Source organism: Apteryx rowi, unplaced genomic scaffold, assembly GCF_003343035.1.
Source record: "Apteryx rowi isolate R43461 unplaced genomic scaffold, aptRow1 scaffold_217, whole genome shotgun sequence".
NCBI lineage: Eukaryota > Metazoa > Chordata > Aves > Apterygiformes > Apterygidae > Apteryx > Apteryx rowi.
Genome location: NW_020448497.1, coordinates 1,326,719 through 1,354,253, shown reverse-complemented (window position 1 = coordinate 1,354,253; position 27,535 = coordinate 1,326,719). Strand labels below are relative to the sequence as shown.

General features: G+C 60.5%; 1 protein-coding gene across 3 annotated transcripts in view; it reads right to left on the bottom strand.

The window, feature by feature from the left end:
* Window positions 1-3,997: 3,997 nt before the first annotated feature.
* Window positions 3,998-27,535, bottom strand: part of TACC1 (transforming acidic coiled-coil containing protein 1) — a 34,944-nt gene continuing 11,406 nt past the window's right edge. The window contains exons 1-13 of one of the 3 annotated variants that reach the window (XM_026064480.1): window positions 27,225-27,447; window positions 26,197-26,312; window positions 19,226-20,258; window positions 15,096-15,156; window positions 14,638-14,836; window positions 12,913-12,968; window positions 10,586-10,720; window positions 10,227-10,303; window positions 9,989-10,032; window positions 9,718-9,878; window positions 9,109-9,215; window positions 8,301-8,421; window positions 3,998-7,770 (exon numbers count right to left, since the gene is read on the bottom strand). In XM_026064480.1, coding sequence (XP_025920265.1) covers window positions 7,702-7,770; window positions 8,301-8,421; window positions 9,109-9,215; window positions 9,718-9,878; window positions 9,989-10,032; window positions 10,227-10,303; window positions 10,586-10,720; window positions 12,913-12,968; window positions 14,638-14,836; window positions 15,096-15,156; window positions 19,226-20,258; window positions 26,197-26,312; window positions 27,225-27,382 — 2,337 coding nt within the window. In that variant the 5' untranslated portion in view covers window positions 27,383-27,447 and the 3' untranslated portion in view covers window positions 3,998-7,701. Of the gene's footprint in view, window positions 7,771-8,300; window positions 8,422-9,108; window positions 9,216-9,717; window positions 9,879-9,988; window positions 10,033-10,226; window positions 10,304-10,585; window positions 10,721-12,912; window positions 12,969-14,637; window positions 14,837-15,095; window positions 15,157-19,225; window positions 20,259-26,196; window positions 26,313-27,224; window positions 27,448-27,535 lie in introns of those variants that run through there. The other 2 variants (XM_026064481.1, XM_026064482.1) reach the window with 2 other exon arrangements.

The following is a 27,535-nucleotide window of genomic DNA, read 5'->3' as shown; positions in this document are numbered from 1 at the left end:
TGGAAAAAAAACAGGTGGGAAAAATCCCAGTGCACAAAAAGCAAAACATTCTGGAATCTGGCTTGACTCTGTTTTTTTGCTGGTTTTTGTTTCCACTGCTTTTTATCAGCCAGTCAGGTCAAAAGGAGCCATTTTCTGCTGGAATAAGTTACAAAAATGCCTGAAATGCAGAACCCCGGGGGGTCTGTGATCCAAAGAATATTAAAGCCCGGTGGAACACAGTCAGCTGTGTTCACATCCAAGCTCCTGCACACGAAACCGCTCCATGGAGAGGAGGCCTTCTCCCTTGGCTGTCCTCAGGTGTCCTGCAGAAACTCCCACGGCTTTCGGGCTGCTTTCACACCCCTGACTGGGAAAGAGCAGCAGCTGATAAAATCGCACACGTTTCTGCACCAGCCAGAGTGCATTCACGCTCCCTGCTCGGGCAGGGAGACCCAGGCTGCAGCATCCAGCCCACGGTGAGACCCAGCCTGAGGCATCCAGCTCATGGTGAGCCCCAACCTGTGGCATCCAGCCTGCCCTCCCATGGTCCGGCTCATCAAACTGGCACTGCTGCCTTGCCACTGGGCTTGAGAAACACCGTCCCCTAGCAGGATAGTGTCAAGCAGCACCGACCTTTCGTTGCCAGCCCAGGAAATGGGAGGGCGATTAACCACTGGAGCTGCTGGGGCTCTCGGTTATACGGGGACTGGCCGTCTTCCTAATCCGTGTGCCCCACGTGAGGGCCGGGCTGGGGGCCAGCGGCCCTGGTGAGGCTATGGCCCGGGCGAGCGGAGTGGTGCTTCCCACGCGCTGCGCCCTGGGGACTTTGCTCCAGGGCTTCCGCCCCGGCGAGGGCTGGTCCTCACCGTGGCAGGCATGGAGGTGCCGCTGCGCACGGGACCCTTTCTCCAGCCCCCGGCGCAGCCGTACCCCTTCCCTGCCACGGTCCGTGCAAAAGGGCTGCAGAGGCTTTGCCGCTCGCTCTGCTGAGCCGGAGGAGCCCCCAGCCAGGAGTCCCCCTGCATCCTGCAGCCGCAAGCATCTGTCCTGAGCCCCCAGGAGAGCACCACGCTCTCTGCAGCCACTTTGAGGCTAAAGGGCAGTTCGGAGAGGGAGCCCTGCCTGGGGAAGGCTTCTCCTGGCTGCCTCCGAGTGCATCCCGCCTGCAAACGCCGCTCTGGGCAGGGCGATGCCCCCTCCCTTCCCGGCCCCTCTGCCGCCTGCAGCCCTGCCGCGCCGCGGGGCCCCAGGACGCTCTGCCTCTCCTCGGTGACGCTCTCACTTCCCCTTCTGCAGCCTCCCTGCAAAGCTGCCTTTTGCCCTCGGCTTGCAGCCGGCGCCGCAGCTCGGCAGCCGCATGCAGCGGTCCCAGCATGGGTGGGCACCCTTGGTGCCGATGGCTTCACCGCCCCGGTGGGGACTTACTGGGTGCAGTGATGGTGGAGCAGGCGTCCGCGTACTGGGGGCAGCTGTGGGAGCCTTGCTTGTCGCAGTCGTTCTCGTTGGACGCGATGCATTTGTGGCATTTCAGCGCTTCACCTGCACAAAGACGGGGGGGGGGGGGGAAAGGGTGAGCGCGGCGGCGAGGCGCTGCCCTCGCACCCACCGCCAGCTCTTCGGGCTTTGCAGGGCTCTGAAGCAGCAGCCCAAGGGCAGCGGGTGCCCATGCACGGGCAGGGAGCCTCGGTGCGCGGTGATGGGCTCGGCGGCACCGCTTCCCCGCTGCGGAAAGGGAAGGGGACGTGCAGCCCAAGAGCGGGGCCAGGCCTCCGCAAGGCCAAAGTTGTTAACAGGCTTCAGGATCCGGCTGCCGGGCTCTCGCCCGTGCGCAAAAGGCATGCAAAACTGTGCCAAGTGTGACTCAAAAATGACAAACACTAAATCGTGCATGCAATTTCTTCTGAGTCCTGGTTCTGCAAAAACTTCCTGAAACTGAGATTCCCATCATTTCCCTTAGGTTAAAAATAGGTAGAAACAATATTATTAAAAAAAAAAAATCTAGACCTTCGGCTTTCTCTGCCAAATATCATTTTACTGAACAGTTTTTCAGGGGGAAGGGAGGGTTCGGCTAAGCTGTGGAAGCAGGTTTCGTGCATTTGTGTGTTTCTGAACCAGTGCAGCTTCCCCCTGTGCAACGCTTAGCGCAGAGGCTGCACCCAAAAACATGCCGTGCCAAGGGACGAGGGCAGAGCTCAGCCGCAAAGCGGTAGGGGAGGGTGTCAGGGAGCAAAAGCCTCCTCTTCCAGCTGCTTCTCAGCGGCAGCCAGAGCAATGCAAGATAAAAACCTGCTCCTGGCCTCTTCGGGAGCTCTGTGCGTCAGAGCTGATAATAGACCTAAGAGCTGTTTGACCCTTCGGAGAGGAAAATGCACAGTTGCCAGAGGGCCCAGCGCATTTGGGAACTGGCTGAGCAAATGTAAAAGTGTTATCATCATTTTGCGGCAGAACTAGACTTTAAATAGCAGCACTGTTTTAAATACCTGCAGACATGGCAACTCAAAAAAAAAAAGAAAAAAAAAGAGGAAGTTCCTGCTTCAGCCCGAACCAGGAAATCATGAAGAGCCGCGATGACACAATTATCACTTAGGTTGGGAGCAATAGCTGTATTTGCTTTCCTGACTGAGCAGAGCCCTCTCGTGGCAAGCGGTTCCCGGCTACGTGCTCAACACGTTTTATTTTGCCTACGTTCATCTCATGGAAAGGGAGGAACCCGACGTCTCAGGGCAAACTGCGATTTAGGTGGCCAAACGGCAGCGAGCGCCGGCCGTTAATCCAAAGCGAGCAGTGACGTCTGTAAGGCGATCGCTCGCCCTTCGCAGTTCCCCACTGCGGTTCAGTGCAGCGTGGTGCCGCCCTTGATTTCACCCTGAGCTAAAAGCCAAGTCACGGTTCACACTTCCCTTGGTGCAGAGAGCAAGCGGCGGAGGGAAGGGCAGAGGACCGTGCACCCCGAGTGCTGGCACCAGCCGCCCCGCGGAGCAAGCCCGGCACACAGCGGGGTGCAACGGGGCGCGCGAGCCGCCGGGCACCTGAGCGAAGGCGGCAGCTCCCGCCGGAGCCGCGGCCCGTCTCCCGCTGCCGTTAGCCACAGGACACTTACTGTCTCCAGCAAGGGACGTGACGACGGCCAGGGCCAGGAGGGTCTTCAGCGCAGGCATGTTCAGCGGTGTGCGGAGCGGTGCCGCGCAGCCTCTGCTTTGTATTAAGGTTTTACAGCTAATCTCCTGGAGCGATCGGATCAGTGGGCCAAGGATAACACACTTATGCAGCCCCTGGCTAATGCTGTCTTAGCAGCTCCAGACAAGTCACCTTGTGGTGGCTCTCAACAGGCCTGACAAAGCCAACACGCTCTGTGCAGAGGAAAAAAAACGCCTTTCTTGCTGTTTGCAGCAGGTTAGTTGGGGCAAAATCCTCCAAAGTTTCCATCCCACCCAAACCAGTGCAAGAGGACGGCTGGAAGCATGCATGGGGCTGGGAGCACCACGAGACGTCCCCGATACTCACCTATTCGCTCTGGCGACCCTCAGCCGGGCAGGGAAAGGGTCCATCGTCACCGACAGAGGAGCTAAACCGAGGAACATTTACCCAAGGCTGCGAAAGGCACCAGGGTCGGTCAGGGGGTGAAGCCAGGTCCTGCTTCCCAGGGTACCGCCACTGCTCTCCGCTCGCCTTCCTTGCGGACAGCTGTCCCAAGGCTGCTGTGGCGGCTGTTCCCGAGCATAAAGCACACCGGCGGCTGCACCACAGCTTAGGGTAATCCGCCATGCACAGCATTTAAGCTTGCTAGGAATTAACAGGGCATTCAAAGTCATTTCAGGTCTGAATTTCAGAGTTTATAAAAGCAGATTGCAGGAATGGATGCTACTCATGCTTCTTCGAAATCAAAAGAATTATCAACCCTGTTAAGAATGAGGCAGAATCAGGTCCTTCCCAGAAGGTAAAGCTGGCTTCTCTAAAAATCCATCACCCGTCTTCTAATAAATACCAAGAAGCTTTCAAGAGTGATAAACACAATTTTTATTCAGGCAATGAAACATGGAAAAAATATATTAGTAATCATTATAATRATCTCATTTGTGTGAGTATAACTCTTACAAATATTTACCTGACATATAAAAGGGAAATTATTGTACATATAAAATTTATGTCGATGGCAGTTACATACATTGTACAAAGCAATCCCGGTAGTAGTCAATGCAAAGATGAAGTCCTCCTGCCTCGGTGAGGGCAGGCGCGCCGGAAGGACASGGTGGAAGCGGATTTGCAGTGAGGATGATTACTCATTGGCACTTCATTGTAGACAAGAGATCTATGGGCAAATGCACACTTGCAAACGGCAACATTAACGGTTTTACAGGCAGGCACCCTCGACTGTTAGAAACAGATATTGAAATTCTACTGCAAGAGAAAGAAAGAGGAGACGAACACAGCCATGCTCGGCTCTCAACGGGTGGGTATTTGCAAAGTTTCCCTGCACTGGTATCACTCTTGGCTTGAACACGGGGAAGCGTGCGAATACCGTTGTGTTCCCAAGACACTTGAGGAAATTACCCTGCAACACGACTGCGATCRGCTCCCCGGCCTGGGAGCAGCAGGGACTCGCACACTCTTCTTCGGATGCTGCTGCTGAGCGAGCGCCGGAGCCATGCCCTTGCAGCCTCGCAGAGCAGGAGCCGCAGGAAGCGAGCCAGGCCTCGCCGCAGCTYGCGCCCGGCTCCGCGTGCCAGCAAGCAGCACACGAGAGGCAACAGTCTTGCCCATTTAAAGTTACAAACACACGCCTTCTATTATATATAACTATAACCATTATATATATATTTATATATATGTAACTATAACCATATTATAGTTAATAAATCATTCCTTAGGAATCTTCTTTGCCCAGATTGTAAGTGCATGCTGACAGGCACAGAAACGGAGCAGCGTTCGGATGACAGAGGCAGTGAAAGTGCAACCACGAGACACCAGGGAGCGGGGAGAAGTGGGAAGATGCTGCCAGAGCAGATTATTGCCGTGGGAGCAGCTCTCCGCAGCCAGCCTCGCCTCTCACGCTGCTCCTCCTGCAGCAGAGGGAAGGCTGCAGGATTCACTTCAGAACAGGCAGGCTACAGTTCTGGGTAGCTGCTGAGAGTGGTGAAACCAAAACTTCTCAGACTGGAAACCACCCCAAATTAACTTTTTACAAGCCCCAAGACCTTGTGCAACTCTGCTCTCCTTCTAATTTCTGAACAAGATGCAAACGGACAAACCCAAAACAAAGATGGGTCTCAAGGTTTTTAATTGAACTGGTCCAGAGGTGCAGCACATCCCGTGATCGGCACCTTCTGGAGGTCGCTCCTCGCTAGTCACCATCACCCTGCAAAAGCCCCGGCTAACAGCAGCCAAGAGGGTCACTTGCGGTAAGGCCAGGAAGGCTGTTTTGGAGCTGGACACACGTGAGAATAAGAAAAGAAGAAAATGATGCTAGTCTAGAAGTCCCAAATGCTGGTGAAATGGAGTGAAGGGAGTCATACCCCAGCGGGCTGCAGTTGGCACATTGACCCCCCCGGACAGAAACTGCCTTTGCAGATCATCTCATAGAGGTTTTTCTACCAGTGTACTAGAGGGGTGTGCAGGGAGGAAAAAGAGAAAAGAAAAGGTTTTTCTTTTCTGTCAGCTGTGCAAGGTGACTGTTCAGCAGAAAGCGGCAGGTCCCCCCCCTCCGAACGGTCTCAGCCGCCGGCTCCCTCTCTGCACCGCTAACAGCCCCTCCGCCGCGTTAACCGGGAGCGTGACCAGGCACGTCGTGCGCTAGGGCAGGCTGCCATCATCTCTGCTGCCTAGGTGTGTAATAAAGTCTCTATATACATAATATAACTAATAAAATATCTATCAGGTATATGGCTCTGATTTAAACAGATGTTTGCACTGCATGCTMAACACAGGGAACTAGAAAATAGAGGGAAAACAGCTTGATTCTGTTACAAAAAGACAGCAGCAAAAAGTTTTGCTAGAGTTGTAGCTAGGCTGGGTAGGAAACAGCCCAAACAGCAAATATTTCCCTTACTGGACACATTACCACTATCCATTCAAGGTGATAATAGAGAATCCTCTGCCCGTACAGCTCTTGCCTTACGCACCCTGCTTTCTGGAGGACAAGGCTGCTCTGCACTGACCCTGGGAGGAAGCGTTGCAAAGCACGGTTCCCAGCCGCGGCGAGGCAGCGCGCGGGCGGGACGCGCGGGCAGGACGCAGGGGCAGGACGCAGGGGCAGGCTGGCTCATGCAACAGCATCCCCAGGAGGGCACGCACCCCGGCTCCCCGTGTGCGTTCAACACCCATCGCCCGCAGAGCTGCTCCGGTCCCACTGCAGCGCAAAGGCAACCTCAGCAGTTCTGCTCGAGCTTGGCGTGGCCAGAAAGGTAAACGCCTTTGAAATACAGCCTGCATGGAAATTCAGATCTTGGTTTGCGTCCTGTCAGATTTCAAAGTTTATTTTATGGCTGTCTGGATCTGCCTTTGCTTGTAAAAGGTGGGTTTTGTTTGTTTCTCTTAGTATTCAGTGCGGTATGGGCATTTCTGACAGCAGCACAAGACCCAGAGCATTGCTGCCCTCTTCATCGCCTTTTCTGTACTGGTTGGGAAAAAAGATCTTTAGGTCAGCAGAATCATGAAGTTGTTTAGGGTTTACTTCCTTCCTTCTGCAACAGCTACGGCGGGGGACTGACCTCCCTGCAGCTTGTGGGACCAACAGCAAGGGGTTTGGCTTTACATGTTTTAAAGCAGACTAGAAACCCACATTAATAAATATCAGGAAGTGCCGGGGTGAACAGCAGAACAGCTGCAGGGAGGAAGGACGGGTCCCAGCTCTCCAGAACCAACATCTTCCCCATTTCTCTGAGCAAACCACCCCTGGCTGCAGACATCTCCAGCACTCAGTTGTGCTCTCTCCGAGATGGCTTGGAGTGACTACGGCAGAGCAGCCGTCTCTGTGCTCCCGTGGGCAATGGGATGTGCAGGAGGACCGTGCCGCATTGGAAGAAGTCGGCGGAGAGCCCGAGTGCAATGCTAATAAAGTGCACGAACGCGGAGAGACGTGAGCTTCCTTCCCTAGAGGCCGGCACGGCCGGGATCAGGATGTGCTGTGCCATGTTTCACCGGTGTACGAGAGGCACGGGTCATCCCCGTGAAAACCACCTCCCCAAAACCTATCTACCGCCAGGCCGCTTCACCAGTGCACCGCTCGGCCTGCGCCAGACCCCGCATCGTGCCTGGGACCTTGCCCACATCTCGGGGCAGGACCTACCGCGCCGTCAAACCCATCTAGCGAGAAAAGGACATCAGCGGCAGAGCTCGCGCGAGCACAGCTAGAGCCCGCTCCCGTGTCCGGGGCGCCGGAGCCCTGGAAGCCACCGCACCGCTGGGAACGGTGCAGACGGACCGCGCGGCCGGCCGGGGGGCTGCCGGCCCCGAGGGGAGCGCGCACGTCCAGCCTGACTGCGGAGAGCTGAGCCAAGCCCGGGMGCCCATCGGGGCTCTCAAGCCTGGGAAATAACCAGAGACTAGGACATTGCGGGGACCGGTGTTGCAGGTGAGGCTGCGGGGTCCGGCAGCCAAGCGGGAGGCAGCTGCACGCGTGTGCTTCTCTGCTAAGGGGGTTATCCTGGGTGATAAGGCAAGGTGCTCGAAGGTACAAGAAAAGCGGCCAAGTGCACAGTGCTGGACGAGGGGCGGCGAGACTCARTCTGTCCTTCCCAGCTTCGCTATCAGCTCATCGCAGATCTTGGTCAGCTCCTCAATCTCCTGGTTCTGAAAGAAAAGCAGACCTTGAGGACCCCCGCTGCGGCACCAGATGGAGATTAAGCCCAGGTCCATCTGCCACTGAGTCAGCGCACGAAGCTCCACCAGCAGAAGGTGCAGCCGGGCTCCTGTGCCTGCCCCTGCCACAGCTCCTCCGTACAGCACCCAGGTGCCGGAGGAACACGGGCTCAGGTCCCTAACACATCCAGCTGCGTTCGTGGCACAGAGACCCCCGCAGCTCTGGCTGCCCAATTCTGCTGTTGCTCAACCCACGTGTCCATTAGCAGGCACACGTAAGCAAGCTCTGCCCACGCTCCCAGACAGCTCAACGCGTGCCAGCCCAGCACTGGAGGCCACATCACTGCACGCAGCCTTGCCTGAGCCTGGGCAGAGCTCGCATCGCCTTGCAAGAGGGCAGCCGTACACAGAAAAGCACTTTCTGGGCCAAAGACCCAAAGACCGCCTCCAGCACCGAGGAGATGCTCAGGGCAGCCAAACGGTACCGCAGCAATCCAGAGCGAAAGCAGCRGGAGCTTTACCTTCTGCTGGAGGGCTCTTTCCAGGGACTCCACCTTCATCTGCTCTTTGCGGAGCCCGGCGTGCAGCGCCGCGCTCTCAGCTTTCGCCTTTGTGCGCACCTGGGCGATCTCCTCRTTGGCTCTTCGTGGGGTTGGGAGAGAAAGAGACAGCGGTTATGTCTTTGGAGGCAGCCAGGGAAGGTTTCCCTGCACGGAAAAGCTGCACTCTGTATGAAGCTGGATTAGGTAACTCTGCCAAACTCTGCTATGGAAACTCTGCTTTCTCAGAGCTAACCTAAACCAGCTCCTTATCCACTTAGCTCAGGGCTCAGATGCATAAGCAGGTCACCATGAGCTGCCACACATCAGCTCGGCCAGGGTAACTGCATGACCCCCCTTTGCACACAAGAAACATGAGCTCAGCCAAAATGTGGGAGCTTTTAAGCTATTGCAAATAGACTCTGCACCTCAGGGCCTCCATTAGAAAAGCTAAGCAGAAGATCAGAGAATCCATTCAGGGATTTGTGCTGGCTTAATTATATCCATTTAAACTCACATCTGAGGTTATAAACAGCAGCTTTTCACATCAATAAGCTCTTGCCTTCTAATCTCAGAAATGCAAGTGGAGGCCAGTGCCGTACAACATCTCAGACGTCAGTGCTGGATGGGCAGGGCTGCTCACGTGAGCCTCTCTGGGGGTTTGCCATGCTTTTATAAATAGACCCCATCGAAGGAAAGCATGAAAAGCCACCTGTTCTCTTCCCTCTCACCAGCACCCAGAAAGGGCCAACCTGCATTTCACATAGCCCGATGTAAATGGGATGCTTACTTGTCTAACTTTTCTTCTGCATGGACTTTCAGGGCCTGATACCGCTGCTCTTCYTGCTTGACCCGGGCTAAATAATCTTGAGCACACTTTTTCAAAGCTTCTTCATTCTGGAAAATAAAGTACATCCATCTGAACAAGGACTGAGCTCAGAGATGCTACTCTGATCTATCATGTTCTGAATGTAGCAGAAAAAGGCTTTAAATAGACCAAGTTTCTCAATTATGCCGGAGCCTTTTATCCAGCTTGGCAGCACGGAAAAGCCCGTGGGTAAACAGAGCCAGTGTTTTTAAGGGCGCGTTGCCCTGGCATCTGCTCTTGCCTTGGATGCAGCTTCTCACAGGTTAAAGGGAGAACAGTCTAGCAAGAACACGGAGACAAACGGGCTCTCCGAGAGCCCAGCTCCCACYGCTGACTCCCGCGACATTCACGAGCCTCTTCTGCCCCTTCACCAAGCAGCTGGCAGAGGAAAGCAGGCAGATAAACAGCCTTCTGCGCCAGGGCACTGCGCCGCGYGGGACTGCAGGGAGCTGCAGCATTACTGCACGGGGCGGGTGAGGCCACGCTGCCCTCGGGACCGCGAGAGGGAAGAGGAGCCCGAGAGGTAAGGACCTTCTTAAAGCCTTCCAGGACGCCCTTCAGGTTTTCGTATCTCCTGAAGAGGTCTGACAGGGACCTCTCCACAGAGTTCAGGTCCGCCAGGGCCTGGTCCTTCTCCATCGTGAGCTGCTGGAGGTTCTTCTGAGACGTCATGTTCGTCCTCTGCTCATCCTCTGCAAGGGAGGACGGAGAGCACATAGGACGCAGCGACAGCGCGGGCACCCGACCGCCGGTCGAGGCGCACCCGGCKCTAGGTGCTCCCCGCGCGGGGCAGAGGCCTTACCTATCATCTGGGCAATGGTCTTCTCATACTCGGCCACAATTTTCCTAGAAGGGAAGGAGAAGACAGCAGGTGAGAGGCGGCGTTTTGCAGGCGCCCACCTGCAGGACGGCTCTGCCGCCGGCCAGGCACCCGGGGCCCCGCGGCGGGAGGGAGAAGCGCTCGCCCCGCGGGAACGCGCGGTCCAGCCCCGCGGGAACGGGCGGCCGGGTGGACGCGCGCCGGCCGGGAGGGTCTGTACCTCATCTCCAGGACCTCCTGCCGGCTCTCTTCGTACTTCTTCTTCCACTCGTTTGCTTCTATCTCCTTGGTGATGATCTAGGTCGGGGCAGACACAAGACCCTCGGCACGTGCTCCGAGCGCGCACCCCGACCCTCAGCCCCGCAGAGGCGCTCGGTTTCGCTCGTGTCCCAACACCGGCGGCACACGGGTGTCGGACCGGGCGAAGGGATCGGCGTGTCCCCCCCCCCACCGTCCACCCCGCAGCAGCGCCCAGGCCTCCTGCAAGGCAGCCGGGAGGTGTCGGGGCAGGACCCCCGGCCGGGTGTCGCACCGGGTGCAACCCTGCGTGCACGCGGCAGGGAGCTGCCTCGCCGTTACCTCCTCCCTGATGAGCGTGAGCACCGCCGTCTTCTCGGATTCACTCAGGCAAATGCCGTCCAGGGGACTCTCGCTTTTGCCCACACTGGTGACGGGCGCAGGGTCTTTCTCCGTCGAGCACAGCCCAGGGCCAACCTGCGGGGAGAATCGTCCGTCGAGGACACGGCATCGCCCTGGCTTTCTTTTCACCCTGCTTCCTGAGTTTGGGGTGTGCTCCCCGGTTTCGTCAGCCTCCCTGCCTGCACACGCCGGCAGCTCCAAGCCCGGCATCGGCTGCGGGAAGGGCCCGCGGACACCTGATCCGAGCCCCAACCGGCAGGGATCGTCTCCTCCCGGACACGGGGGCACGAGCACCTTGGGCATCCCCTGCGCGCGAAGCGGCTCCAGCCCCTAGACCCAGGCGAGGAGGAGGCGCCGCCAGGACGTGCAGCGCCCAAGCGGGGGGTGTCGGCGTGCTTCGTGCACACCAGCGTCCTACATGCACGCTCGCATCCCGAAGGGACGCTCTCGCACCTCGCACCGCCTCGCTTCGCCCTGCCTGTGCTTTCGCGATTAGTTTGACAGCGGCTCCGGCCTCAAGGAGCTCTGCTGACCACGAGCCACGCGAGAAGGGTCTGCGAGGGCTCGGGTCTTGTCTCGGTCCCTCCGGCCAGGGGGAGGTTTCCCTGCAGCTGATACATCCCAATTGCGGGCAGCAGCTGCAGAGACGCTTGCGCAGCCCTGTGAATTGCCCCAAATTCACCAGGGACCTGGGGGGCTGATTTCACCTTGCTGGCGAGCAGGTGCCGGGTCAAACCCTGGCCATGAGGGCAGCTCTTGCCCTGGGACCACACTCTGATGGCCAGGAGCCCGGGGCCCCCGTGCAGCCAGGCCGTGCACACCGGAGCCCGGCTCTTCCCAGAGCGCCCCGAGATGGGAGACACCGATGCAGGACCTGCGGCAAGTTCCCCTGCAAGGGACAGCTGTGCCCACATGGCTCAGCGCCGCCTTCTCCTGGGGCCCAGCTCCCTTCCGCCRAAGCCGTGACGGCAGCAGCCAGGCGCAGGGCGGATCGCATCCCGAGCCGCCCAGAGAGCCGGCTCCTGCGCGACGCCCGTCCCGTCCCTTCTCCCAAGGGGGTCGCCCAGCTGGAAAGGCCTCCCAGGAAAGCGTTCCTCCCAGCGGAGGCTCACGCCACCRCCTCTCCTCCTTTCGTGGTCCCAGCGCCAGCGCCGGCCCCTTGCAGCTATCTCCTTGGAAACTGCCTGCAAGGCCATAAATAGAGAAGTGCTACAGAGGAGCCAGTCACTGTTTTTGCAGTGTTTTGGAAACCAAAGCGCTTCTCGCTGCCCCCCCCTCCTCCCCCAGCTCAGGCTATCGCTGGATCCCCGCGCCGGCGTTCGCACGAGCTCTCCGAGCTCTGCCGTCCGCAGCCACGAGCTGGCACCGGCCCGGGGCACCGCGGGGGCTCAGCCACGGGGGCTCCGCAGCAGCGGGCATGCACCCGGACCCCCTGCAAGCATTGACCCTGGCTCGTGCCTGCCCCGCGGCAAACCCTCCCGAGCGCTTCGGGACGCCTGCGGCCAGTCTGCATGCGCTCCGCCAGCCCGGCCTTCGGCGAGCCGCAGCACTCTGCCGCCCCAAAGAGCAGGCTCCCTTTGCCGAATGCCCTTGTGGGGCTTAGCATAGCTAAATCTGTCTCAGAGCAGCTAATTTTGCTGATGCTGCTAATCCCGTTGTCACCTGCTCCCCCCGAGCGGCCGGGGCAGGCGAGCGGAGCAGAGCGGAGCGGAGCTGGCAGGGTGCCGCACTGGTGCGGGGCTCCTGGGGCCGCTCGCTGCGGGTCCCGGCCGCGGCCAGGCGCACGCTGGGGTCGCCACCCCGCAGCCGATGGGGATGCCAGGCAGCAGAGCCGGGCTGATTTTATTAATCCCCTGTCTCTGCTTCCTGACGGCAGCACTTGAGGATCACTGCTAAAAGGAAGGAGCAGATGGCAGACGATGGCCGTGCTGCCTGCCCGCGGCATCCCCCGCGCCCCGCTTTGCACCAGCCAGAACCCCATCACGCGGCTCGGCCCGGCCCCATAATTACTTCTTTCAGAGAGGCTGTGATTGCACTGGTGGGATTAGGAGCGACGTTCACGGCAGCTTCCCGCCTCCCGCTCCGTGCCCGCGCGGCGGGGCAGGAGCAGCGGCGGTGCAGAAGGGCGCACGCACACGCGCCCAGCCCGGCCGCGCCGCCTGCCGCGCGGGCACCTGCAGCGACTTCCCCGCGGACACGGCACCGCGCAGGCAGCGCCACCCGGGACCCCCGTGGGCGACGGCCGGTGAAAGGGAAGGGGCACTCACCGGGAAGAGGCCAGGGCCATCCTTCTCCTGCTGCTTGGAGGTCTCCTTCTCAAAGCCTAGAAACAGGGAAATACAACATTTTAGCTGCCTGCAGTCGACACTCTGGCCGGACAAGTGGATTTGCTAGGATGGAGAGGTGCACGGCGGAGTGCCCACATCCCCCGAGCTCCCTTCCCCAAAAGCTTCCCTCTCCCCCAGCTCCTGTCCTTCCATGGACGGGGAATGATGCACTCCAGCCCCAGCTCCCGCACTCCCAGGAGCGGAAGCCAACACTTCCCTCTGGTGGCAACGCAGCCCCGTGCGTCTGTCCCGGCAGCTGCCCCCGCAGCTGGTCCCCAGGGCTGCGGGGGGCTGAGACCGAAGGGAGACACGGGGGATGCTTCATGTTTTGCAAGCCGGGCCGGCTCGCACGGGCCAGAAGGCGCTCCGCGAGCGCGAGCAGCGCCGCCGGCTCTGCGCGGGGGATAAAGCGCAGCTGCTCCGTCCGCTCCGAATAGCACAAGTCTCAGCCTCGCGCCAACTGGGCCTGCTGCAAGCAAGAGGAGGGGCCGCACGGCCCTGTCTGTTCTCGACAGCAGCCCCGGAGAGAAGCTAAAAGCTGTCTCCGCTAGTCTCCCGTGCTGCGGACCCCCTGCCACCTCACATAACTTGGGATATAATTTATGAGCCTCATTTGTAAACAACTGCAAACACGATCCATTATTCATCTGCAAACTGGGCAGAGAAAAACATGTTCCTAGAACGCAGCTACGGAAGGAAGGAGGCAACGTAGCGCTCGGTGCCTGCGGATCTCCCATTCGCCCTCGCACCCGGTCAGTGGCTGTGGGCCAACTCCATGGCCAGCACCGAGCCCGTCCGTGCCTGCTCGGCCAACCGAGATGACCCGCAACAAGTAAAACCTCACAGACCCTCAGTCAACTACCAAATTTTTCCTCCTTTTAGAGGCAAAGAGCCGTTTTACAAAGGACAGAACATCTCCCGAGAGGTCTGCAGCTCCTTGCAGCATTCAAGAGAAATGATTAATGAATAATTGCACAGGAGATGGCTGCAAATCTTCAGTGCGGTGGCTTCTGTCATTGCACCTGCAACTTCAATATTGATTAAACGTCCTGTTGCCTGGCTTTTAATTATTTTTTAATGGATTGGTCAGAGCAGCAAATTACGTAGAAGACAGACAGTGAAACACCACCAAGCTCATTAGTATAGATCTTCCATAGCAACGTGGAGATCTGCACTGACCCAGCCGTCGGGCTTCGAAAGGCGCCACGTCACGACAGCTCCGGTCCCGAGCGGGGCGGCCCCGCGAGCCCACGGGGGTCACGGGCTGCCACGGGGGCACGTCCTGCTGAATTAATGCTGCTGCGGTGCTTGGAGCACAGGAAGCTTTTGTTTTTCAGTTGCTAACGCTTCTTCTAATTACTGTGACCGAAATCAGCCTGCTCGTTACGGCAGCCCCTGGCAAGAGCAGGGCTCTCCGACAACGCAAGCGGTTCCACCGGGAGAGCGCTGCACGCAGAGAGCCCGAATCAAGGCAGCCTACGCCGGCGGCCAACCTCTCCGTAACGAAAACAACGCAGAGAAGCGAGGGGAGGTTTCCTCAAAACGCACGGCAGCCTGTAGCCCTGCCGGCGCCAATAAAAGGTGCTGGAGCTGCTGTTGCCGCAGCAGGACGCGCGCGGTGCCAGCGGCTACGGGGGTCACCGGGCGCCCGGGGAGGCTCCTCACCTGCCTCCGCGCCGTGCCGGGCTGCGGGCACGGGCACGTTCGAGCACTCGAAGTACTCCAGGTCATCCTCCGGCTCCCCCTTCCTCTCCGGCCCGGCCGCTTTCTGCACGGAGGTGGTGGAGGCCAGCTTCTCCTCATCGGTGGCGTGGCCATCCCGATTYGCAACGTCGGGGATTTCCGAGATCAGCGCTCCTTCATCCTGCAGGACCAAGGCATGCGGTTAAGCAGGACTGAACTCATCAGAGGCCACCGGGCCGCCGGGGTATCCGGACGGTCGGCGGGAAGCACCGGGAGCTCATCACCCAGCGGACAAGCTGCTCCCGGCCAGCGCGGAAGGGTTTTGCAGACCCACGCGGCGCTCAGGGCAGAGCGAATAGGGAGCAAAACCCACGGACCGCATTTGCCGCAGCGTTCCCACGGCTGCATCGCCCCCCCAGCCCGCCGCTCCCGCCGCTCACCTGAGCGCCAACGTCCAGGACCAGGGACTGCGCCTCGTACCGCTTCACCTTGCAGCCGCTCCTGCGGGAGAGAAGCGGGCGGCTGAGCGGGCGGCGGGCGCCGCGGAGGGGGGCGAGGGGGCGCGTGCGGCACAGCCCAAGCGGGGAGGCAGCCCCGGYGCTAGCGTTGCACCCTGCCCGCGCCGCAGCCGAAACGCTCACCAGCGAAACGCCGAGGCAGAGCAAACGCCGGTGCGCGCGCGGGAGGAGCGAGCAAAGAAAACACACTGCAACACACCGTTTCGTATTCCGAGGCGTTTATTCCTGCTGCCGCCCCAGCGAAGGCRGGGAGCAGAGGCAGGGCGCCGAGGCGCCAACGGCGAGAAAGGCGATTACCGAGGGCTCTCAACAGAAGGGTTTCCCTCGCTACGTCCTTGCCCTGCGCATCGGCAGGACGGCATCCCGGGGTCTGGGGGCACGCTGGTTTTCTGCACGAAGGAAGCACCTGCCGCCGGTCTCGCACTCGTGCGGGGCCCATCGCCGCCGCGCCCAGGCGTTTCCCAAGCGGCTCAGGCACGTGCAGCCCAGGGCAGGCAGCTGCTGGTGGCAGAACGGGGCTTTGCTTGCAGGGCTGAAGCACATCGCTCCTTTGCACCTTGAACGCGCTCTGCATCACGATGGAAATGCCATCTCCAAGAGGAGCGCCTTGCAGGTTGCAGCGGTCCAGCTCAGGTTCCTCTCGCAGGACATCCCGTGGCCGGGTGCCCGCCCGCGAGGAGGCTCTCGGGGACTTTGCCCTGGGTTCCCAGGGCTGCCGGTGGGGAAGCGGGAGCGGGGCCRGTGGCTTTCACGGGTTTCTACGTGTGGTTCCTCAGAAAGCCTGCGGAGACCCTCCTGGCTCCCRCAGCCGCCCAGAACAAGCCAGCCTTAGTGGTACCCACCGCTCCTGCTTGCGGCCCCGGCTTTCGGGGGCCGAGCAACAGAGACGAGGTGGGGGCAGCCCGGAGGAGGCCACCAGCTCCTGCCTCTCCCTGCCGCGCATCGCTGCGGGGCTTCGCTCCGCTTTTRCTCAGCCTGCCTGCGTCAAGGCAGACGTGGCAGGGGCCCCCGGCGGCGCTGCAGCGYGTGCATCGCTACCCCGTGTGCATCGCTACCCCGCGCAGCGGCGGAGGAGATGATGTGCATGCAGCATTCGCCTCTCGCACGTGACGGAGAGCTGCTCCCACACCCCGGGCAGCGGCACACACTCAACCGCCCTCTCGCTCCACGTTTAGCAACCTCCCCTTGCTTCTGCCAGGCCTGAAGTTCCCAGAAGACAAATACTTGCCAAGCTGAAGATAGCCTGCCACAGATAGGTGGGGGAGGGATCTCCTCCAGATCTGACGCTCCAGCACTGCAGAGCTGACGGCAGGAGCCTGAACAGATTCGCAGCGAGGCGTTGCGGGGTTTATCGGATCGCCTCCCCACCCCTTTCCCTCTCCGCTCTCGCCATCCCACCAGGCACGTGCTCCGGCAGAGCACCACGAGYGACGTGGCGCAGCACAAGGAAATTTTATTTGCATGCTAACGTGCGCTCCTGCATCAGACTGAAAAACCCCTCTCGACTTCATTCTTCTCCATCACGCCCTAATGTAAGCAGCTAAACCACAGCTCGCCGCGTCCTTCGCGATCTCTCTGTTCTTAGGCACGGTCACGGTACKGTCTCCTGGGGATGGTGTTATCACACCATCTCCCCCACCAACACCACGATAACAGGTCTGTAACTCGCAGGAACGGGGAAGTGGGGGAGAAGGAGGACAGACGGCCCGTCCTGGCTCTGCATCCGCAGCCCCCGAGGCCAGGGCACGCGCTGGCACCCACCGCCCCTCTCGCGCGCGCTGGCTGCCGGCACTCACAGCTGCAGCAGCCCCGCCAGCCTGCGAGTCCCGCACGAAGGAAAACACCTTTTTAAGAACCGCGCTGCAAAACGGCAGCTCAGTCCTCAGCCGAGACGCAGATGTCGGCACCTGCGCCGAGCTCTGCTTTTGTTGGCRCACGGGGAGAGGAGAAGGGCGTTTGGGAGGACGACACGAGAGAGAAGCTAAGCCCGCGCGCCGGCTTCCCYGGGCTTCCCTCGGCACGAGCACCGCCGGGAGACGGAGGGGGCAACGCGGGGCTGCCCTGCTCGTTCCTGGGAACACCGGGCACCGCGGCACGGGCACTGCTCACGGTGCTCAGGATTTCACAGGTCCCTGCAGCGGGGCTGCTCGCGCCTGCCAGCCCGGCCCGTCGCCAGCCACGTCTCTACCCATCTCACATCACCCACCTCTGCCAGGATCTGTATTGCACGGAAATCTGCTTTCCCCCCAGCCGAAGCACTGATTTTGAGTACTTTTATGTCACCAAAACGCGTTGCAAGTGGGCATGCTGTGAGAGCAAGCACAGGCACGCGCCTCGAGCGCGACGCTCGCCTCCTCTCGCTCCCTCGCGCGCAGGCAGTTGCAAGGCTAAGCTGTCCCGCGAAACGCGCTCCGAGAGGCGCGGAGGACACGTCAGGGAGCAGAGAGCAGGAGTCGAAAGGCAAGAAGGAGCCTGCATGCCATGGAGGGTGGTGGGGCCAACACACACCCACTGAGAGAGAGAACAAAAACCAACGAAACAGGAGAGGAAAGAAAAACAGAAGAGAGTACTTACAACAGAAAACAGAGAAATTTCACTTGTTCAGTAGTCCTGATGCACCAAAAAATAGACAGGAAAGAGACAGACAGATGGAGAGAAGAAAAGCATGTGAAAAGACCTGGATATTAACTCTCATCTGGAGAAACACAATGAATTGCACAGCTCTGTSTTTTTGGAAAGAACACATAGTAAAAGATGTTCTGATTCTGCATTTACTATTATCAGAGGAAGACTGAGCATTCAATCAAAAATCCAAATTACGAGGGAGGCAAGTGCCCGGAACAGCTTGTGCTGCTCCGCAGCAATGAGGAGAGCCTGAACTTTCACTGCTCTTTCCCCTCGCTGCCAGCTCCTGCTCCCTTCAGGATCACACACAGGAACGCTGACTCCCTTTAAAATCTGTATCAAGATTCCTGCTTTTGCTTTCAACTGGTTCCAATTACCGGTGTTAAATGCAATCACAAATTACAGTGGAGGGACCCCAAAATTTGCTGGGCAGTTCTTCCCTTACGCGATATTCCCCTCTGCTTCACTTGCCTGTTCAAAGACCTTGCAGAGGGCAGGTACAACCACCCGTCTCAGCAGTTGGGGTTTTGCATCTTATGACTTAAAGCTCTTAAAAAGTCAGGTTGAGACTTCAGTACTGCCCAGACACAGTCCGGATGGCATTTGTGACGCAGTAGGTGAAATATCAGGAAAATAACCAGTTTTATTCATTAAAACTATTCCCAGAGGAGTGGAGTAGTGCCTGCATTCCCAGTAAGCACTGGGAAACGTCACCATTTACACGGTGGTTTTAAATAGCATGGTTCAGGAACTAAATATGCACTTAAAGAATCCCACATGCACCGAAATAGTTCTGCAAGGGACAACAAGCTCCCCGTTGCCTCTGCAAACGTGCTAAAAGCAACAAACGAGCTGCCTGTTTAGCCGCTGTTCTTCCCTTCAGTTACAAAAAGGGAAGTTCTGCGGCAGCTCACAAAACGTTCCAGCGGTATCTGACTGACCAGACGTGCGTCTGCGACCTGCAGAAGAGGCGCAAACCCTCCCGCGGGCTCGGAAAGCCCCGTGGGCTCACGCCTTCACTGCGAAGGTTTGCTCCGGCTCAGAGATCCTGCAGCCCGCGCGCTCGGCCTCGCAAGCCGGAATCGCGAGCGCTTTTCCAAAGAGGCTCCGCAGCGATTCCTGGGAGCAGACCTCGATCCAGGCTCGGTGGGGCAGCCCTGCCCTCCCCGGGGGCTTTGCACCCGTGCAGCGGCGCTGCCGCGGGACCCCTGCCCCTCTCGACCCACCGATTCCCGAGCAGCGAGGTCAGAGACACGGCTACCACCAGGACAACGGGCAGAAAAAACCCGGGCAGCAGCGGGAACGTAGCAGCCTCCGGGGCCCGTGGACGTTTTGGGCTCGCTCAGAAGACACCGKGGGAGCCCGGAGCATCGCTGCCGCCATCCCGCACGCGGAGGGGCCGGGGGCCGGCAGCTGCCCGCACTCACGTTATCAAGCGCGACCGGGGCTTCTTCRGGGAGTCTCGGCCCTTCGACAGCTCGTCCTGCACCTCCAGCGTCCGAGACTCCAGGATTTCGTTGAGGCTGTTCTCGGCCGTGGGGCAGGAGTCGGCGGCGGCGCTGGCGAGGCTCTTGGCGGGCTTAAAGGGATCCACGGAGCCCAGGCGATCGGGGTCGAAGCAGTAAGAAGCCTTGGGGAGCGTCGGCGAGTTCTGCAGAGCGGAGCTGCCGCTGAAGGGGTTGAAATCCGGGCTGTCCCACTGGCTGGGATCCACGCCGGAGGAGCTGCCGGGAGCAGCCCTCTCCGCATCCTCGGCGGGTTTCTTCGCCGGCTCTCTCTGCCTTTTGGGCGTCAGCTTGCTGGCCGGGATCCTGCTGCCTTTCCTGGGCGCAGCCTTCCTGGCCTCGGCGCCCTCAGCCCCCTCTGGGAAATCGGGCTCCGGTTTCCGAGCCGGCGCGTTGCTCTCCAGGGCCGGCTCGCTGCTGGGATGGCCCGGGAGCGCGGCGCTCGGCAGCGTGGAGCCCCCCGGCACGAAGCGGTTCACACTCCCGTCGCACGCGTCGGCATCAAAGCCATAGGAGGCCCGGGGGAGCGGGCTCTCCGCCCCGGCTGCAGCAGCCTCCGGCTCATCACCCGTTCTCTTCCCGAGGGCAGGCGGTTTCCCTCTCCCGAGCTTGCTCCGGCCGGGCGAGGAGCGCTGGGCAAACGCTCCCGCCGGCRGCCCCGCGTCGGCCGGCCCCGCGGGACCCTCTCCCGACATGATGCACTCCCGGGCGGCTCCGGGCGCATCGGCAGCCTCGACGCCTCCCTCGGGAGCTGCGGAGGCACCCGGAGGCCGGGTCTCGGCCGGGGGCTCCGTCAGGGCTGGCTCTTCGCCGGCCTCGGGGCCGGTCTCCGCTGCAGCATCCGTGCGGCCTCGGGGGGCTCCGCGCGGCGGTGGAGCCTCATCTTCGGAGCGCTTCTCGGGCGAGGCGTCCCGGCAGCCTTCCCCTACCCGCCGGTCATCGTGGCCATGCAGCTCTGCAAAGGCAAAARCAGCGCGTTAAAACCGTGCCCGCTGCGCGCCCTCGTGCAGACGGCATCCCGCGTGGGAGCCGGGCTCTGCACGTGCCTTCCCCTCCCCTGCTCATGGCTCTTCCAGGATCAGGTTTTACGGGACCGACCCGGAGCTCGGCCTCCCCAGCTGCTGCCRTGACTGTTTAACCCCGGCTTCAAGCACCGTCTGCAAAACCCGAAGCCCGTGTGACACCGTGGAGAAAGCAGACATAAATCACGGCGCCGGCCCCCCTGCAGGGAAGCGTCGCTCTGCACCACGCTGGCAGCTACGAACGTCTCCATTTATGTCTCTCCTCTCCCCGGGACATGCTCCCAACTGGGGCGCCTGAAGCACGAGAGGGGTTTTGCAATTGCAACGCCCCCGTGTAGCGCCGCGAGGGCTGCACGCCTGCAGGGAGCGACCGCGGGGCAGAAAACCCTCGTGCCCGGGCGGGGAACAGGGAGAGCCGCTGCTCGCCTCCACGGAAAGCTACAGATCACCGAGGTGAGCTCCAGGCGGTGCAACGCGGTGCCGGAGCTGCCCCGGCCGCTCCGCTGCTCTGCCCCGACGTCCCAGCCCCGGCTCTCCCGCGGAGCCTCACGGGTCCCGCCAGCCCTCGTCACGCGGCTCCCCCGAACAAGGCCGAACTGTCCTAACCTTTCCCAGGCTTCAYGTTTTCCTAAGCTCCCACGTCCCCTGGAAAGGGCTCTCCATCCTCCTGGCAGCTGCCCGCACGGGGACGGGTTGCAATCCCAGAAGCGCAGGCCGAGCCCAGCGCGGTCCAGGCAGCCCTTGCCTGCGGCAGAGCATCGTGCCGCTCCACCGCCGGCGGACGCGYGGGCCCTCAGGAGCCTCTCCTGGTAAATTATTAACTGCGCGCTCTAGATAGGGCAGTCGCCTGCGGCCGATGCTCTCACTCACAAAACATCCCTGCGATGCATAGATGCGAGGAGCCAAAGCAGGGGGAAAGCAAGAAAATCCGCGTGCATTTGGCACGGGGAGGGGAGGCCCAGCAGAGCGACGAGACCCCAAAGGGCGAAGGCAGGAAAAAGGCTGCGGGAGAGGAGAGGCAGCGTGCAGCCCACGGCCCCGCTCGCAGCCCGCACGCCCTGGGGCTCCCGCAGGGCCGGTCCCTGTCCGCCGGACGCCCAAACTGCCCGGGCAGCCGCTGCCCGCTCCCCTGCCGCAGGGATCCCGCCCGTGCATCTATTCCGGTCTCACTGCACTGCTGCCGTCGTTTAATCACAAATCCTGATCCATGACTTAATCACTGTTACTCCAATCCCTGCCACTAAATGCTTTTACTGTTTAATCTCTTCTTCTCTGTCAGGGGACGGGGAAGCTCCTTATCCACCGAGACATCTTGGAGATGGCAACCCCCCCCCCCCAGTGCCCACGGGCAGGAAAGGAAAATGCCCGGAGCCGCTCCCCAGCCCGGCGCAGCTCTGCTCCCCCGTCCCGGCACGGGATGCGCGTGGGATCCCGAGGTGATGCGGAGCGGGATTTGGGGTGCTCGGCACCCCCCAGGGAGCGTGCAGGGCCCCGCAGCGCTCCCGGCACTGTCCCAGCGGGATGCACCCGGCAGAGCCAGGTCCTCCAGGGGCAGAGCATGACGCTGCTCCCCCAGGGACCGAACAGGCTTGAAAATCAGCATCGGCCCGGGGGGCTGCAAATGCCGAGCGTGCCCAGGGAAACCCGCTTGCCCCCCGCGCTTGCCGGTTTTGCAGGGGGGCCAAGCTGGCGCCGGCGCGTGGCAGGCAGGGCGCTCGCGGGCTGAGCCGCGCGCTGGCCCCTCCAGAGGCCATTCCCATCGCGGGGCATTCGCAAGCAGCCCGCGTTCGCGGGTGACGGAGCGAGTCGCAGGCTGGCAGGAGGAGGAAAGCGAGCCAGGCAGATCTCTGGCTCCCGGGCTAAGCCGGGACGCCGCGCCAGCAGCCCTGACTCAGCTGATGGCTCGTGGCTTGCATAACCGATCTTTAGGATGCTAAAAGCCACAGAAATGAATCATGGGGGCTGTGCACCCTGAGACTGCAAGAAAACTCTGGAGAGACATTACCTTCTGCCCCACAAAATGCACCAGCAAGCACAGATCCAGTGGAAACGTACTTGGAGTGCAGCCAGCAAACGCTCTTTCAGGCAGCCCTTGCCAGGCGTTTCCATCGTTAGGAACCAGGAAACCTCTTTAATAGGCCACACAGAAAACTTTATTACACTTGTTGTATTGCTCAAGTGTTTTAGACCTCATTGAGACACCCCTGAACAGAAGAGCAGGCTTCGAAGGCAGGGGAACAGGCACCTTTTAAACACATTTTACATCCCCGCCTGAGGATTTTGCAGCCGATGTTCTCGCAGACACAAGCTGATCATGGTTTCTAACCCAAGCAATGAGTTATATTTGAAAAACAAGCACCTGAGAGTGGAAAACACCTCTGCTCACTCCTGCGGGGGTCTGGCATGGGGAGAGGAGGGACGCGTGCGTGTGACCATTGCTCATAACACCCATATCCTCACAAAAACTGCAAGACCCTGCCCACGCCTGAGCAGCTCCGCACACACGCGCGAAGACGGGGCGCGAGCTTTATGCACCCGGCTGAACACAGAAAGCGCAGCATCAGCCCTCGGGATTTGCCCAAATTGCTGCCTCAGCTCCCCGGGCGGTGGAAAGCAGGCGGGAAGAGCAGCTCCCGGAGCCGCCCCGCTGCCCTGGCGCGAGCGAGAGCCGCGGTCGCACACCGCGCYGGCCCGTGGGGCCCTTCCCCACCCCCCTCTCGGCTGCAGCGCTGCTCCGGGGCCAAAACTCCGCTAAACCCTCCGAAAGCAGTGCCAGAAGCAAGGCGTGCTCGGCGGCTCCGGGACCAACCCCAAATCAAATCCAGTGAAAGCCGCTTGCACCGTGCAAAGGCGAGAACAGCCTTCCCGAGCGGAGCGCGCTGCCACCGCGAGACGGAGGCCAGCGGGGGTTATCCAGCTCCGGTGGGACAAGGCAGCTCCGCTCCCTGCCACGGCTTCACCGTCCGCGAGGGGAGGACAGGGGCACTTGCTCTGCACTCTCTTTTGGGAACTCCGAATTCCTCAGAACAGCAGTCACACCAGCTGTGCATGGAGTGCAAACCTGTTTCTGGTCCTGCCAGTGCACACGGAGTGGGTATTACCAAATGAAAATGGAGATTTTATGCTCTCTTGAGAAAAACTTAGAGAGGACAGCCTGGCACCGCAGTAATGGGCACTCTATGCATGTGCGTTGTAGTAGTTATGACTGTTTTCCTCAGGCTAAAATCAGACACAAACATCGACTGGCTAAACATCTTTCCTGCGGGCCACCCCTTGCTCCTTGAAAAGAGCCAGCGAAGTCTGGGAGGAGCAACGCCGCGGCGCAGAGACCCCGTGCCCTTTCCATCCTACATACAGCAAGCAAGTGAAGCAGCAATGATTCCCCGCGCAGCCCTGAATGCCAAATGCCGGCRAGAACAACCCCTTCACTATCCGCAGCCTTTGGTTCGGCTGGAGCTTTGTGCACAGCATGAGTCACGCATTTCTGCCTCCGCTGGCTGCCTGGCGCGCACAGACCCAGCACAGGATATCTGGGCTGCGCATTCAGCTCCGGCTCACACAGCTAACGACTTTTTTCCTCTTTTGGCTTTCCGCTTTTGTTTAACAGACGCTGATCTATTTTTAAATCTCTTCTGTTAAGAATTAGCATACCGACAAACAATGCTGCCACTAGCGCTCCGGATAACACGTGCCCCAAATCAGGGGAACAGCCGTATCCGCGGACGAGCACCGCTCCTGTCACTAACGGCTCCATATTTGCTGCTGCTGCTCCTTTCCCTGCACAGAGTCTCTCCTTTTGGCAGACGATCGAAGGCAACTTTTAGCAAGAACAGGACAGAATTACAGCCTCTGTCGTCCGAGACGGCAAGAGGAAACCTGTTTAAGGGATCCTGAGTGGGCGCAGAGCCTCGCCACGGCCCCCTCCCTGGGGGCAGGGGACAACCCGAATTTCTGTCYCTGTACACGGGGTTTAATGCCTCTGGCCCACATTTCAGCTGTGCGTGAACAACCAGCCCCTCGAGCCAAAGCTGCTGTCTTAGACGTAATAGGGTCAGGAGACGTGTGAGTAACAGCAAAATTGCAGCATTACTCGGACACAGGAGTCTCCGCTCCCCCGGTCCATCCCAGCCCGGGAAAGGCCATGCCCGCCGGCGCRCATGCCCACAGGTCTGTGCTCACGCGCCTCCCACCGCGGCACTTGCCCAGGGGCAGCACGAGCATTCGCGGCAGCTCTTTCCTCAAGGCTGCAGGGCACCGGCTCTTGCATCGCCTCCCGACCACCGCGTTTATCACAGCTGCCTGCTCCTGAGCCGCACTCACACCCAGGCTCATGCCACGGAGATGCAGCCCCTCGGGAACCAGGACGCATGGCGATGATGAGGCCTTAATGTATAGGTTAGCTAAGGTCCAGGGGTTTTACACCTCAGTCTCAGGCTTTTGGGACAGTAACTCCCCGGGGTCTGGAGCAAAGTGCTTCCTCCAACAGAAGCTTTTGCAGAAACGATCTTAATTCCTGCAAGGGAATTTTCCTGGGAGAGGGGTCCCGGGGTCTGGTTTGAGCGAGCACACCCCTGAAGCCGGGGCACCCCCGGAAGCCGCGGGGCGCTGGTAAGCGAGCAGGCGCCACTACGAGCGTTGGAGAAACGCCCCRGGTCGAACGCAGCGGGGGCTGCCCCGCAGCCTGGGGCAGAGCGCGGCTCAGGGCGCCCGGCCGGGAGCTCCCGGCCCCGCAGACGCCGCCTGCGCCCCTTAGGGATGCACACCTTCCTTGTTAGGGACGACGCCAGAGCTCCAGAGCCTCGGCGCTCAGCAYGCCGACAGCACAAACGCAGAGCTCGCCCCGGGGGCCGGCCCCGCGCTGCCGCCACCTCTCCGAAAGAGGAGTGAAGCGAAAGGGGAGGGAGGTGGTGCTCGGAAAGGCCAAGGGTTAACGGGGAGTCGTGCACAGAGACACGACAGCCTGGGGCGAGACGCACAGATGAACCAGCAACGGCACGGGCTCCTGCGGGCAAGGAGACCCCTGGGTTTTCCAAAGGTCCCTGCAATTTCTCCAGTAACGGGGTTCAGCAGGCTCAAGTTCTCACACATTTAACAGCAGCTACGCGGGAAGAGGCCAGGCTACTAACTCTAGGGAAAAGGGGCCTGTGCAGCGAAACCTCTGCTGCTGACAGCGAGACAGCATCACGTCAGCTCCTGTGACAAGGGCAGGTCTCTCCCACAGCAAGTGGCAGGCGAAGCATGCGCAAGCCAGCTCCCGCCACCCGCGCTCCTGCACCCGGAGGCGGCGGGAGGTATTACTGAGCCCGGCAAGGTCTGAAGGGAAGTTGAGAGGGCGGTTTAAAGGACAGAATGATTCAACAAAACCTTCTGCTCCTCTCGATCAATCCACCGCAGCCCTGCCGGCTGCAGGCTCTGCATCTCCGGGCTCTGCCCCCACCTGCTGCGGCAGCTCCCCAAACCAGATTTACGGATCTCTGCGTCTGCAGCCTCACGCATGCTCCCCCCGCATGCTCACCCCTTATCTCGGCTTGGGGACAACAGCGGGGTGTGACCGGTGATTGCAAAACAGCCTGGTGATCATTTCGGGCTGCCTAGGCAAGAGCCAAGGGGAGCCCAGCTGACTCTTTCAAGCCTGCAAGGCAGCCCCCCCCCCCAAAATGATTCAGTAAAATCAGCATTTAAGTTAAAGAACAGCCCTTTGCAGAGCACATACAGCCCCAAGTACTGGCATTTGAACCATCCAGACCATTAACCACAAAAAATGCAGCAGGCATTATTCAAAACAAGCAACTTCTCCTCCTTGACCCCACCCTGCTTTTCTGCATCCGGAGCAGAAAACCGAAAAGCAGAAGACGCATGCTTGAACTTTACCTCGGGTCCCGGCCTCCGGCTCTCGCGGTCCCAGCGATGGCTCGCAGAGCTCCTTTAGTGGCGAGCGGATCGGCGTTTCTGCTTCGGGGGTCTCAAAATTACCTTCGGAGTCCGAGCTGCCGAGGGGGGGGGGAAAACAGTGAGGAATTACCACTTTCCCGGCTAGCTCTGACATCCTTCACACGCCCTACACATCCAGCCAGGCCGGCTCCCGGGCCGAAGCGGCCCGCCCGGAGAAGGCATCCTGCGGCTGCCGCTCTTGTGTTTCCAGCAGGCCACGCTAGCAAATGGAAAAGGTAGAGCAGGTGAAACAACATCACAAGTGTCCCCCCACACAGCCCCGGCCCCTGGCCGAGCTAGTCCAGCTCTCGGGCTGTGCGTCCGGAGCGCCCGGCTGCCTCCCCCGGGCTTGCTCTCATCACACCGCCCCATCACCCCGGTCTTTCTCAGCATCCATTACTGACCTCCGCGGACGTGGCAGCCTAACCCACATCTTCCTCTTCAGCTCCAGAGGGCTGGTGCGTTAGGAAGTCCAGAAAACAAGCCTCGATCCGCCTGCCCCACGCCTGCCGCATCTTCACCCAGAGCCCAGAGCTCACAGTTTCGGAGCAGCTATAAGGCCGCGAGGTGGTTCTGGCACACGTCTCCCTCCTTTCCCACTGCCTTTCCCTACTGCTAACAGGTCTCAAAACCCACAAAGCTAAATGCTCAGGAGCTGCGCAGGTTCCTGGTGCCACGGACGAACCAAGCCAGTGCTGCGCAGCGCGCGGGGAGCCGAGGGTGCAGCGGGCTGGCGGAGGCAGGCCCGTGCGCGGCACAGCCATGACACCCGCGGGAGCAGCTCCGCATGCAGGGCAGGTGCCACACGCGGGACACAGAGCGCCGCAGCCGAGCCCTTCTGTCCCCGAGAGGACGTGCCGTGCCGCGAGTGCCAGCGCGCGTGCAAGGCAGCAGAGCCGGGAGGTTAACGGGGAGGGAACGAGTTCAAACGCCCGGGAGCTCGCAAAGCAGGGATGCAGCGTACTTGCCTGAAACCCAGGGATTTGGTCTCTGCCTGCGAGTCGTCCTCTCCTTCTCGCTCTCCCCCACCATCCTCACCTCCAGCAGCGGCCCCGCCGCGCACCGCGGACCACGTCCACTTGGCCCACTGCACCGGCGAGAGGATCTGCCAGGCGCTGAACGCCATGGGGCCGGTTCCGCCGGGGGGGTCCCGAGACGGCGGGCGGCGGCGGCGGCGCCGGACTCCCCCGAGCGCGGCTGGCGGAGGCGGTTAAGCGCGGAGCATCGGCTGCGCCGCGCGGCGGCTTCCTCCTGCGGGGGCGGCGGGCGGCAGCGCCGC